Genomic DNA, 12,729 nt, shown 5'->3' with positions numbered 1-12,729 from the left:
TACTATGTTTATACCTCTAGTATTCCTGATGGTAAACTGTAATGCTCTTTAAAATTTAAATATCATGGTGGATATGTAACACATACACTAAAGCTGATGTTTTTTCCCAAATCGGGCCTGGGCTCATAGAAAATTTCGATTTGTCAGCGAGGCCCGCTGATGGGTCATTCTCGCCTGCCTCACTTATTCTTCCGTTGAGTGTGTTTAGTTGTGCTTCATATGTATCGAGAGGAAGATTATGGAGGAGATGTTTGATTTTACGTCCCCGGCACAACAAGTCGCATATAAGGCGAAAATGAGTAAACTATGAATATTGGTTTGCTTTTATTCATACTAAGCTTGAAATTCCACACGAAGAAGAAGCCTTAATAAATTAATTAGGTGAATAGAACGGACCAAAATTAAAGAGAGAATGATAAGTAGTGTCTAAAACTAATAAACTGCTAGGATCCAATATAATATCTGTAGCTGTTATCAGTTGTGATTTTGTCACTGCACATGGATAGTACGTATTTAAAAATGATTGTTGAAGAAGTAGTGACATTTAAAACCTAAATAAATTTGGTAAAGACCGCAATAAATTTGGTAAAGGCTATTTTACTTAAAACCATCCATCATTATGAACATGATTAAGATAATGATTTTAACAATCAAAGAACAGAAACCGACAAATTCTTTAAACTTGCGAAACATAGATCGAGATTATTTAAAACATAAGAGCTGCCTCATTGAACATTGTATTTGACATAATAAATAATATTCCAAATCAAATTGAATAACCACAATAGTATATCGAGGTTCTTCTTATTTATTTCAACGGAAACCCTAAATTTGTCACAAAAACTATACAGAAGCATATTTCCATCACTTTACTAACAATCTTAACCCATGTAATTATTTTCAGGTAACAATAAACATGTACATCATTGATGTGTCATAAGCATCTCAATAATCTCATAAGAGTTTTGAAAGTAAAAATAGTCCTTTATTAATCAGAATTCAACCGAAAACTAACCTCCACCAATTTGGAGAGGGATACAACATCTTAATGGATTGAAAAATATATACGAAATGCTGTTCAATGCATTTCTAATGGGAAACCCTTTGTTCACCAAACTTCTCCCTGACGACTCATTTACTAAAGAGACGTTATCAAGAAAGGGTAAGTGGAGAGAAAGGGAGGGGAAATTTCTCTAGGAGTTTTAAGGAGCTGAATAGAAGTTTAAAAGACTGTTGTGATACGTCATGCTTTACGTATTTAACATTACCGGTAATTTTAAAAAGCAAAGTTCGTTCAGTTTGAGCTGAAATAAAAATAATATTTTTTATAACTTATACAATTAATCATTTTTCAACTATAATTTCGTTTTTCACCATTTTATCATATTCATTATAGAAGCAATTCAGCTGTGCAGTTTATATATCAAGATATTTTGGAAATTATGGATCAACAAAGTTGAGAAACAAAAATCAAAATTAATAAAAGAAAAGCCCAAGATAATAGAAAATTCAAACATGATGTGACAATATAAAGATATAATCATCCGGATTTTGCTAACATCCTTTTAGAATATAGACCTTAAAATAATAGTTAGTTATTCTTAAGTGTTTGACATGGTTTCTGTGAAACAACATAGTACTTTTAAAACAGAAATCTTTATTTTATAAAAGTTTATACATATTTTATAGCATCTAGGCACTATGAATTTAAAGGCAATCTCATCTCGAACAAACATTACATTATTTATCTATGATTGATAATTAGCCTCGACAAAGACTGCCAAAAGACTACATAATCAGAAATTGCTCTTTAAAGAATAGGGATTTATTCAAATCTGATCACCAATCACCACATATAGAACAGAAGTGAACCCTTACAAGCTTGTTTATTGTTTTGTAAAGCTGATTAAGACATTAAACTAGAACATTATTATGTTTGAGTGACACAGTTATTTTACAAGTTATTCTTTAGTGGGAGATTATACAAATCAAAGCATTATCGACCATATCCCCCAATCCACTCAATGATGACCAGTAGTGAAGAGGTGTTTCTTGACGTGAGGGTCGTACAGAGCTCCGGGCTTGACGGGGATGACAGCAGACTGGGGTAGAGATACCAGAAGGTAGGTTTGCTTACCATGGGGAGCCACTGGGGTAGGAGCCAGGAGGTGCTGAGTCAAAGCTTGTTCTCGCTGAGCCAAAACGTCCTCACGCTCAGCTAAAGCTTGGGCTCGATGAAGCAGATTGTGTTCATACTGAGCCAAATGATGGCTGATGTGGTCTAAGTTTCTTTGATGATGGTTTTTATGTTGTCCTGCCTCACTGAAATGCCTGTCTTCTTCAACTTCATGACGTGCTTCATCTTCAGGCTCAGGATCGTCGAATTTGATGTCTTTTGCAGGATCCACTTTCTTTTGAGGAACTCCTGAGGTTAGGGCAATAAAAACTGCTAAGATCATCTGTGAAAGTAAAAGAAATCATTGAAAAGACATAATTAATCAATGCTTTTTTAAGGGATACGACCTAAGTCTAAAAGAAGACAGGAAAGTATTGCATAATTTGGGCACTGAAGAACAATCCATATATAAATATTTAAAAAATATTTGTGGGAATCACTACTTAGAACTTAATATTTTTTCAGTCTATTTCAATACGGTTGACGTGGTATTATCATAAAAGCGGGGATCCCTCTTAATCTAGAGTAGGATGTTTGCGGCAGGGTGTTGCTTATTATAATAAACTTTGCCTATTAGACACAGTAACAATAAACTTAAATTTATGATATAAATATTAGGTAACTTAATGTTGTCAATATAAATGATTCGGAATGATTTTACATGATCCTTTAAACACTTTTATGACTATTTCCTTTTGTAATTTTAATGGAAGATTATTTTTTATATAAATTTGTCAAACAATTTTGTAATAGTCCCTCTTGCACCAATCATTATGTCAATTACTGATATGTAATTTAGATTATATTTGTTTCTTAAATAATTTTCACATTTACTATAAATCTTTCTCTTTTCTTTATCTACTTTCAAGGGTTGGCTTTTTGATATTTCAAACCTTATGGTTGGATAATTTAGGTAATTTATTTTTTCAATACAGTTATATTTTATCATATTTATCATGTACTCATAACATTAGATTATGTTATATATATTTTGATTGTTTTCCATGATTGTAAAAATGAGGAGGGGGATTTGTGAAAATTAAGCAGTGATTATAAAAAAAAACATTAAATATTAATTTGAAGGTTAGTAAATCCCCTGTTTCGATTTCGTCCAAAATCATGTCACTCATCAATGCTAATAAAGACAGTTGTCGACTAGGTGAAGCAAAAGAATTAAAAAATTATTTCCAACTTATGCAAAAGTATAGAAACAAACCAGTTTTATCATCAATAAAGCTACACGATTTTGGCTTACATTTTGGTTACATTTTGACTCTTTATTTTATTATGATAAATACCAAATGACTTATAACAGTCTTAAATACAAGCTAAGTTCATCTATGAGCATCGATATCGCAACTAAAACATTAATATTAAAGGGTGTTAGTCGTGAAATGTTTTAATGATTACTGTTATTGTTGTTATATTATGTTTTAGTGGTTTCAAGATAGCAATTCGTACAACAATACATCGTAAAAATTTGACAAACTGGAATAACAAAATTGTCATTAAAACACTTGTTTCTTTGTTTTGTTTGTTTAAGGACAGTAACTTACAAAATTGAAAGATTATAGGGGTTTTAGTTTATATGTAGGCTATTTTAAGGGTTGTTAAGACTTGAAAAATTATTTTTATAAAAGGTTAACTGATATTGGAGATATTGTTAAAGACTTTACCATTGAAAATAGAACATAAAACTAAATATAATTAACTAGTATCTTACCAGGTGTTTCATGGTGGAGTTGGATTGAAGTGTTGTGACTACATAATATTTTCAATCTTCACTATATATAGAGTTTTCTTCAACCTTGTCCTTCACGCATCTTGGTTTATGCAAAGCGGGAAGATATGTTATAATGACTTAATATTATAGAAGCATAAGATGATATATCAATAAAAATATCTTAAAAACAACATTTGGAAAACAATACGATGGACGCAAATAGTGACCAAGTTGTCACATGTGTAAATAATGTGTTAATGTGTAAATAACCACGACGCAGCGCACCTGCTACCAAATTCACTCAAATAAAACATGTCAGATTTATTCCCTATTTAAATAACACAGGTAATGATTTGCCGCTACAAGGAATGTTTTATTTGGTCGAAATAAATAAGTTAACAAGCTAAATTTAGTGGTTTACTTAATCTCTATAAGAATAAGAGGAATTTTAAATTTACAAATTTCCCGTAACCCTTTGTCGTTCAACAACCATAAAAAGTTCACATAATTAAACTTAACAAATAGTTAAAAATGAATTTGCGCAATTTTGGGCCCCTGGGAACATTAAAAAAAACAGGAAATTGGTCCCGGGTCTAGGTGTTAACATGAGACCTACGGATGACAATCCCTGTATGAGAAATTAGCTAAAACCAGGTATATAGGGTGTTTTTTTTTTTTAAACTTGCATCTTTATTTGCGGGAATCATCTATTGACGTAGGGGGGCCAATATTTTTTAATTCAACGTTACATTTACATTCCCCCCCTTTCCCCCCCATCCCCCAACTTTTTTTTTTTTAAATAGCAAGGTATCCCTTGTGACATATCAAATAAAAGATCATGAAAAAAGAAAATGTTTGATGAAAAAAAATTGAAAATCGGTTCATAAATTTGCGAGATATGTCCCTCCCCCCTCCCCGGAACTTATTTTTTTTTTAAACGCAAGGTACCCCTTGTGACATATCAAATGAAAGAGCATGAATAAAGAAAATTTTTGGTGAAATTTATTTTTCATTTGATACGTCACAACGGGGGGTACCTTGCTATTTAAAAAAAAGTTATGGGTAGGGAAAAGGGGGTGATTATCTCACAAATTCATGAGCCGATTTTAATTTTTTTTTCACCAAACATTTTCTTTTTTCATGCTCTTTCATTTGATATGTCACAAGGGGTACCTTGCTATTAAAAAAATTAAGTTCCGGGGAGGGAGGGGGGATATCTCACAAGTTTATGAACCTATTTTCAATTTGTTTTCATCAAACATTTTCTTTTTTCATGCTCTTTCATTTGATATGTCACAAGGGGTACCTTGCTATTTAAAAAAATAAGTTGGGGGCAGGGGGGAAAGGGGAGGAATGTGAATGTAACATTGAATTTAAAAAAGTTGGGCCCCCTACGTCAATAGATGATTCCCGCAAACTGAATATTTCTATCTATTGCGGTTTTTACATAAATAAAGATGCAAGTAAAAAAAAAAAACACCCTTTATATATAGTCAATGCTAAAACTAATTTGTATAAAAGAATGTTTGGAGTAAATTTCAGTTTTACTTAAAAAGTGGTAAGCTTTTAAAGTTTTAAGGAAATTCGGATTTTAGGAATATTTTTATCTTTAGTTTTATTTGTTCAAATCTCCAACATATCCAATAATTCAACAAAACCGTGATCGTTCATCACTAGGGCACTAAACTAATGACATTCGGCAAACATATTTTGTTTGACCTGTGTTTACAATCCAACATGTAATTAATGAAATAATCATCTAACATTGTTCACAAAACTTTTCTTGCATATTTTTATGGTATTTAATCTCTCGACGAACTTTTATCCTTCGTCATTACTTACGATAAACCTTTGCTTTTTCAAAAAATGAAATAATTTTACTTATTGCCTGTTTTTATATTTATGCGAGTGGAGCCTAATGACACCCTAGGTTTTACGTTAAACGTGAGTGATTACTCAAGATGTGATAAGACGAGAGCAGTAACGACCTTGATATCATCACTAGGTGATAACGTAGGTAATTATCTATGTTGCTGATTGATACTTAACCTAGGCAGCGGGGCGCGACCTATCAACGTTGATGGCAAATAGGCAATATGTTGTATAATGCATGGTTTCCCTAAATAGACACATGAAAGGTAAATCTACACTACAATGTTTTTGGTTCTTTTAGATACGCCAGCTTATCTTAGAGGTAAGGCAGTTAATTAATTTAAAACTTAATCGTTATTTATGTAGTTTTCAAATAAGAACCTCAGAGTGTCAATTTCGTAAAAGCATAGATAAAAGGTGTTGTCTATACTCCTTTTATCTATGGTAAAAGGCTTATTATATCAAACTTATTTTAACACATAATTTCAAAACAAGAAATGAGACCATTATTTAAATCGTTCGCCAGACTTGTACACTTTAAAGTAATTTAAAGGTTTCAACCATAGCTTGGTGTGAGATGAATGTTGTACGTTAATTTTGTTTGATACAATGCAACACACAGTACAGTCTTACTATTAATATAAATAGTAGAGCTTTTTCGGTCTGTCAATAAATCTTTTGTAGTTTCGTAGCTAAAAAATATTTTTCCCTGAAAGTATAAAGAATAATTTGAATAGACTTTATTTAAACTAATATAACATAAATAATTAATTAATACTATATGCTACTCATATCGTTACTCGTTTCTCTTCTATGGTGTTATTTACAAAATCTCACGTTATGCTATGTTTATGTGTTTTATGTTAAAATGTCTCATGCTCAAATGTGTTTTTTATGTCTTCAATGTGTAGAAGCAACTACAAGTGGTGTTTCTTTATCGTAGTAAAAAAAAATATTTTGTTCTGATATACTTGCGGAATTATTTATTTTATAATAATCTAAAGACATAATATTTTTCTAGATTAACAGTCGTGCTTGAATTCTACAGTTGGAATTCCTTCAAAGAATATCACTCCGCCATGATCTCAGCTGACCTCAGCTGTCCAATCAGCTGATTTGTTTCTGAGGTCATCTTGGAGATCTTTACGGATGGGACTCATGGTTTTGAAACGGCTGGAATTAAAGTCCAAACAACAACTGGTCTGAAGATTTGGCTTTTTAACACTAATTAAAAAAAGAATAGAGCAAACCAAATTAAGCTAATATTTTTACACTAAAGCGTTAAATATTGGCGATGAAACACACGAAGTTGGAAAGCTGGATAGAATGGTGTTATGAGACGCGGGAAAGCGGGAAACGGCAACAGCTGATTTATGAGAGCAGGTGTTTACTTTTACCAATGCCGCAGACGAACAATGAAAACATTTTCTTGTCTTGGCTTTATTCGTGTATAAAATGTGTTGGCCAATCTTATCACAAATAATTTAGAGTAGTGACTTTTTATCATAAATATATTTAACTTCCATACATGTGGCTGTATGTTATTTATGCTATTTTGCGTGTCTAAATTGCCCAGAGAACTTTTAAACTTATTTGAATGCTTTTACATTTTAGAAAATTGTAAGATAATATATCAACATCGGAGCTAAAATGCAAATGCATTAAAAAGTATTGCAATTGTTTAGTAATTTCAACAATTTTATCTTAATTCTTCTTCCAATAATATTTGGGCGAATTTAAAAGTATGATGAAGTGTACGATGGGCCCTGTGGTTCTTATTTTCACTTTCATAAAAAAGTATTTAATTTATTCAATTACTTTTACTTGGCTTCATAAGATAAAAACTATTTCGGATGACAATCAGTTCAGAACGTTTTCTAAACCAACTATTATACTTAAACTGGTACTTTAAACCGTTATAAATAGTATTAACTACAAATAAGTTTTGCATTGTAAATAATCTTGCCCAGATTGCCATTGTTATGCATCGAGAGATTCCATGATTCCCGAAGGACGAACATTCCCGGTATAAAACTGATGCAAGACCAAAGCGCGGGAATATTTTATCTCCAGGACGCCATGCTTGCTGTGGTAAGTTACCTTTCATGTCTATCAAGATTAAATAGTATAATAAAGTAAATCTTCAGGTGCCATGTGAGAAATGATTAAACATATTTTATCTTTCTGTAAAATTTAAGTAAAACCTTTTATGTAAACAATGAAGGATCTACTATTTGTAATGTACCATTAACGTAAGTTTCAATTCCAACCGTATAAGATACTTAATATGATCACCTTTTATCAATATTTTTTTAACAATTAAATAACAAAAATAATACGAAAACTCGAGAGTATATTTACTGTCTTTATAGTGAAATAGTTACGTATACTATCGCAGATGTATGATAAATTGAAGTTAATTTCCTAATTTAGTGCAGTCAGTAGTTAACTGTTTGTAGCAATACATTTACAGAATTGTAAAGAGTTTAAAGTATAAATTATATCTTCTTCAACACAAAAAACTTGGTAAGGAAATAAAATCAACCTTGTTATTAGTAGTTTGTGTAATATTTAGCCGGCTTATGCTTGACAGAGTTTAATTTAAGTGTAAAGTGACATAGCTAGAATAAAGAAATAAATGAAAGCTTAAATGATGTATCATCATACTCCCGCACATAACGGCAATAAATTTTACCCTTGCCTGGGAGTATAATCATGTATACATAAAGTTTCCTAAAAAACTGTTATTCTACAAAAATAATATGAATGACCAATCTTTGAATTTAAACTGTTGTCCTATATTTAATGTGCATTTACTAAACACCGGTTCAAGTAAACGTAACAATAATATTTATAGTATAAAAATATAATGTGGAATGTTAAAATTTGTTCTACTTTAAATTGCATCAAAACAACTTAGTCCGATGTTATTTGTATTTCCTGTAGCAAAATAGATTACACAAATGTCAATATTAAATTTGAAACGTTATTGCTAACCCGTACTTGTAGGCCTACTTAAATTATTTTAATGTAGAATAACATTGAAACAAAATGTATATACTAATTACTATTAACTAGATTTATTGACATCTATTGAAAAAAGCTACCAAACTATTTTCCGCACGTTGTATCAATATAATTATTAGCTTTACCGATTGCTGAACGATTTATCATCCAACGTGCATTGCTAAATTGAACTGTGATTTAACTTTGGGTTCTACTCTTAAAATCCCCATTAAAAGGTTATTAAAATCGAATAGATCACTTATGTTTCAAATTTATTTAACCAAAATAATCAATTAATTTATTTTAAATATGTTTTTAGTATTCATTTTCGAAAAATATTTATGTATCTAATATAAAGTTTGTCGCATGTAGCTTGAGTGTACGCTGTAACCTAGATAAACTGGTTTAAGTTACATGTAATTTTGATTAATAGATAGTTTATATGTTAAGTACGTACACCAGGTGGTAATACATAAGTCTACATGTAAGAAGTACATCTTAAACGCAAAGTCATTAAAATAAAATACGATGAGAAATAAACCACAGTGGTGTTAAACAACTGACGTTAAGATGATTTTAACTATTGATACAAAACTAGCTCTATATAAAATATTGTTATTGTGATATCATGTAAAACACAATATATTTAATTCCCAACTTGCAAATAATTTTTCACAAACTAAAAAATGAACCACCAATGATAGACCAATGATTCAACAATCAACTGACATTAAATGGCTAACAGTTGATGTAACCACTTACAGATTTTGATCCTAACCACCCTTATAAAATATAATCTGGTTAAGATTCGACAAAGTGTTTACAGATATTAAGTTTCACTCAACCTTTTCCAGATTTTACTCGTCACTGTCGTGCTTGTAGAGGGACTTCATCCATCAATCGAAGATGATTTGTTGAACGGAGTCAAACGATCACCAACTCACGACTACAAGGTTTACGATCATGACGCGGAGAAAGATGATAAACCTGACAACAATCCGCAACATTTCAACATCATCTTGCCAGCTGATCCAGCCAGTCACGTGATACAATCAGTTGATCGCAAGAAACACCAAGTAAGTGTAGAGGTCAACGGGGATACCGGGTTTGTAGATCGTTCCTTGGTTGTAAAAGGTTTCGTTGGTTATGACAACGAAGAAGTTCTTCGTCACAGTGATTATGATAAGATTCAGAAATTTCAGTTGAGAAATAAAAGTGATGATGATTTTGGTACGATGGAGTATCAGGTAAAAGTTATTGTTTTGGAAAGTGATGAACGTGTTGGTTCAAGTGATGACAAAAAGGAAGAGCAAGTGGGTTCAACTAACGTCACAGATCAGGTATACGATGAAGGAGTTGAAGATCAAAGTAACAATAGGGAAGAAGAAGAAGTAGGTACAACTCACGTTAGAGATCAGACAGATGATGAAGGGGTTGAACTTCCAAGTAACACAGAGGAAGAAGACGAAAAGGTGGGTAAAATTAATTTTGAAGATCAGACACATGACGAAAGCACTTCTGAAATAGATTCTACAAATCTTGAAACAAACTCAGACATCAATGACGACACTCTTAGTGATTTGGAACCATCAAAAGTTGACAACATTCAAAACTCATACAGAGGACCTTTTTACCTACCGGAAACTAAAGGAATAGGCAGTGTTTATAGTACCGATTTTGTACAAAATGTTTCAACCAATTACAATACTGAGTCTTTAAACAATACTCACATGAATGTAGATAGTTCTACTGCTACTACTACACGTGCTACTGTTTTACAAGAAGACAATGAAAACCCCCTCTCGTCCACTACAGTATCGAATACCCCTCTGGTAAAAGTTCATGTCTTTGATGAATTTCCAGATAGGACAAATATTTCTGACGTAGGCGACTTTTTTATTACACCTAAAAGTTCCAAAAGAAACAAATCCAAGTCACAAAATGACTCTCCTATCACTCGGATTAGTAAAGTAGGTTCACCATTGGTGTTTGGTCCACCAGGACTAGTTAAAGATGAACCCAAACCATTTAGAAGACGAGTTTTGATTGGAGTAAAGAAGAAGATTCGACCTCAGAATTTAGAAGATTCTATGTCTTCTTCGACAACTGATGGACTTTCAACTGATGATTCAGACGATAACGACTACGATGATAATGAAGAAGACTCAGATGAAGGAGCAGACCTTCAACATGCACCACAAGATAAGATCATAAACAATAGTCCAATAATTCCCCAAGTTCGACAAGCAGCAACCCCTCCTTTTTACGCTCCACTTGGAATTCCCAATCCTATTCCTCCGATTCTTCCTGAACAACCTCCTACGAAAATTCACCAACCCGTTTTGCATCACATAATTCATGCACTTATTAGTCCACCCATACCCGAAGAAGAAGAAATACCAGACATCTTTCTTCACAGATATTCGCCAAATTTCGTTCCGTATCCTCATCCTTTGCCTTTGCTCTACTGAGAAACACTAATCGGAACCAAGGTTAAATTTAAGTAAAAATTGTTTTCAGGAAAAATGTTGCGTCTTGAATTTTTCTAAAGTAATATGTTTAGTAAAGTTTTATTTCCTAAAAGATGATCGTACTTATTAAAGGCGTTAAAAATTTGGTTGCTAATTTACAATGTTTTGTTAAAATACTGCTAGGATGGATCTTGCATTTTATTAGTCTAATATTGTGTTTATGGTAAAATATTTTTTTTTTAATTTATAATTTAAAAAATAATAATCACTGAAGAAAGAACTACGAAATTGAGCTGAAACTCTACTTCACAAAATTTAACAATTAATCAAGAAACCCCAACTCCCTTGAGCTTTTGATAGTTTCTTTTTTTATGTTATGTGGACTATTTTATGTTGCTATTTTAATCATTTGACAAACAATGCACATTCTGACAATGCATGAACACACGATGGAAGAGAATAATGCGTACAGTGATCATTGAATTGCAATGGCATCGGGTGTGCAATATGTAGTGGGTGGAAGCAGTACATGCAACAGCAATATCACAGCCAACGTTCATTATCAGATGTTATCAACCAACTATCAACTGCTCGAATGGTTATTGGCCCACCAGTTGTACTGACTCTCTGATTTAACTACTTGCTTTGTTGTCTTTTAGTGATTATTTAAGAAAAAACAACAGTACAGTTTGTAGAACTGTAATTACAGTGTTTCTAAAATTTTTCTACATTTAAGATATTTTGAATCAGTTTGCAGCAACCTTCTTAGATATGTGATGCTACAATAATTATGGTCAATTTTGAAAATTTTTCTCTTAGGGGTAGCGGGGGTAGGGAGTAGCTCAACATTTTTAAATTGGAAGTATAGTCGAGTTTGGCATCATTTTACAGGTCTTGACAAAGCTAGACAATTAACATAAAGAAAAAATCGGACCACCAAAAACAAACTGGCAGTTTAAAATTACTTTTTATAACCATTATTGTCTTAATCATTGTTAGTTGCCATTTTGTTATTAGTGGTCCGATTGCTATTTTCCTTATGTTAATTGTTTACTTTAATCAAGACTTGTAAAATGATACCAAACTCGACTATACTTGCAATTTAAAAATGTTGACTTACCCCTATCCCCGCTACAAAAAGGGCAAAATTTTCAAAATTGACCATGATTATTTTAGCTCTTCATATCTAAGAAGGTTGCAGAAAACTGATTCAAATATCTTCAATGGTTGAAAAGTTAAGGGGTGCAATGTAATTTTCCACCCTCATGGTTATTTGGATTTGAAATGTTTTATGAGACCATTTTTTTTATTATTTTGTAGTCCGATTTTGTTTTTTTTTTTACGTTAATTGTTTTGTTTAATCGAGACCTGTAAAATGATACCAAACTCGACTATACTTGCCATTTGAAAACTTTGAGCTACCCCCTATGCCTGATACCCCTAAGGACAAAATTTTCAAAATCTACCATAACTATTGTAGC

General features: G+C 32.0%; 2 protein-coding genes across 2 annotated transcripts; one reads left to right on the top strand and one right to left on the bottom strand.

The window, feature by feature from the left end:
- Positions 1-1,637: 1,637 nt before the first annotated feature.
- Positions 1,638-3,923, bottom strand: LOC128990632 (uncharacterized). The gene is made up of 2 exons (XM_054413109.1): positions 3,900-3,923; positions 1,638-2,459 (listed from the first exon to the last, which is right to left on the bottom strand). Exons 1-2 carry the CDS (start codon positions 3,909-3,911, stop codon positions 2,022-2,024), a joined length of 450 nt encoding a protein of 149 aa, XP_054269084.1. The 5' UTR covers positions 3,912-3,923; the 3' UTR covers positions 1,638-2,021.
- Positions 3,924-7,844: 3,921 nt separating this feature from the next.
- On the top strand, positions 7,845-11,360 carry LOC128990285 (protein PFC0760c-like). The gene is made up of 2 exons (XM_054412611.1): positions 7,845-7,862; positions 9,632-11,360. Exons 1-2 carry the CDS (start codon positions 7,851-7,853, stop codon positions 11,246-11,248), a joined length of 1,629 nt encoding a protein of 542 aa, XP_054268586.1. The 5' UTR covers positions 7,845-7,850; the 3' UTR covers positions 11,249-11,360.
- The last annotated feature ends 1,369 nt before the right edge of the window (positions 11,361-12,729 follow it).

Source organism: Macrosteles quadrilineatus, unplaced genomic scaffold (assembly GCF_028750875.1).
Source record: "Macrosteles quadrilineatus isolate MER2022 unplaced genomic scaffold, UCM_ALF_1.0 Scaffold_3__2_contigs__length_128488019, whole genome shotgun sequence".
Lineage (NCBI taxonomy): Eukaryota > Metazoa > Arthropoda > Insecta > Hemiptera > Cicadellidae > Macrosteles > Macrosteles quadrilineatus.
Note: the sequence above shows the minus strand (reverse complement) of the source record. Positions and strands in the feature narration are given on the sequence as shown.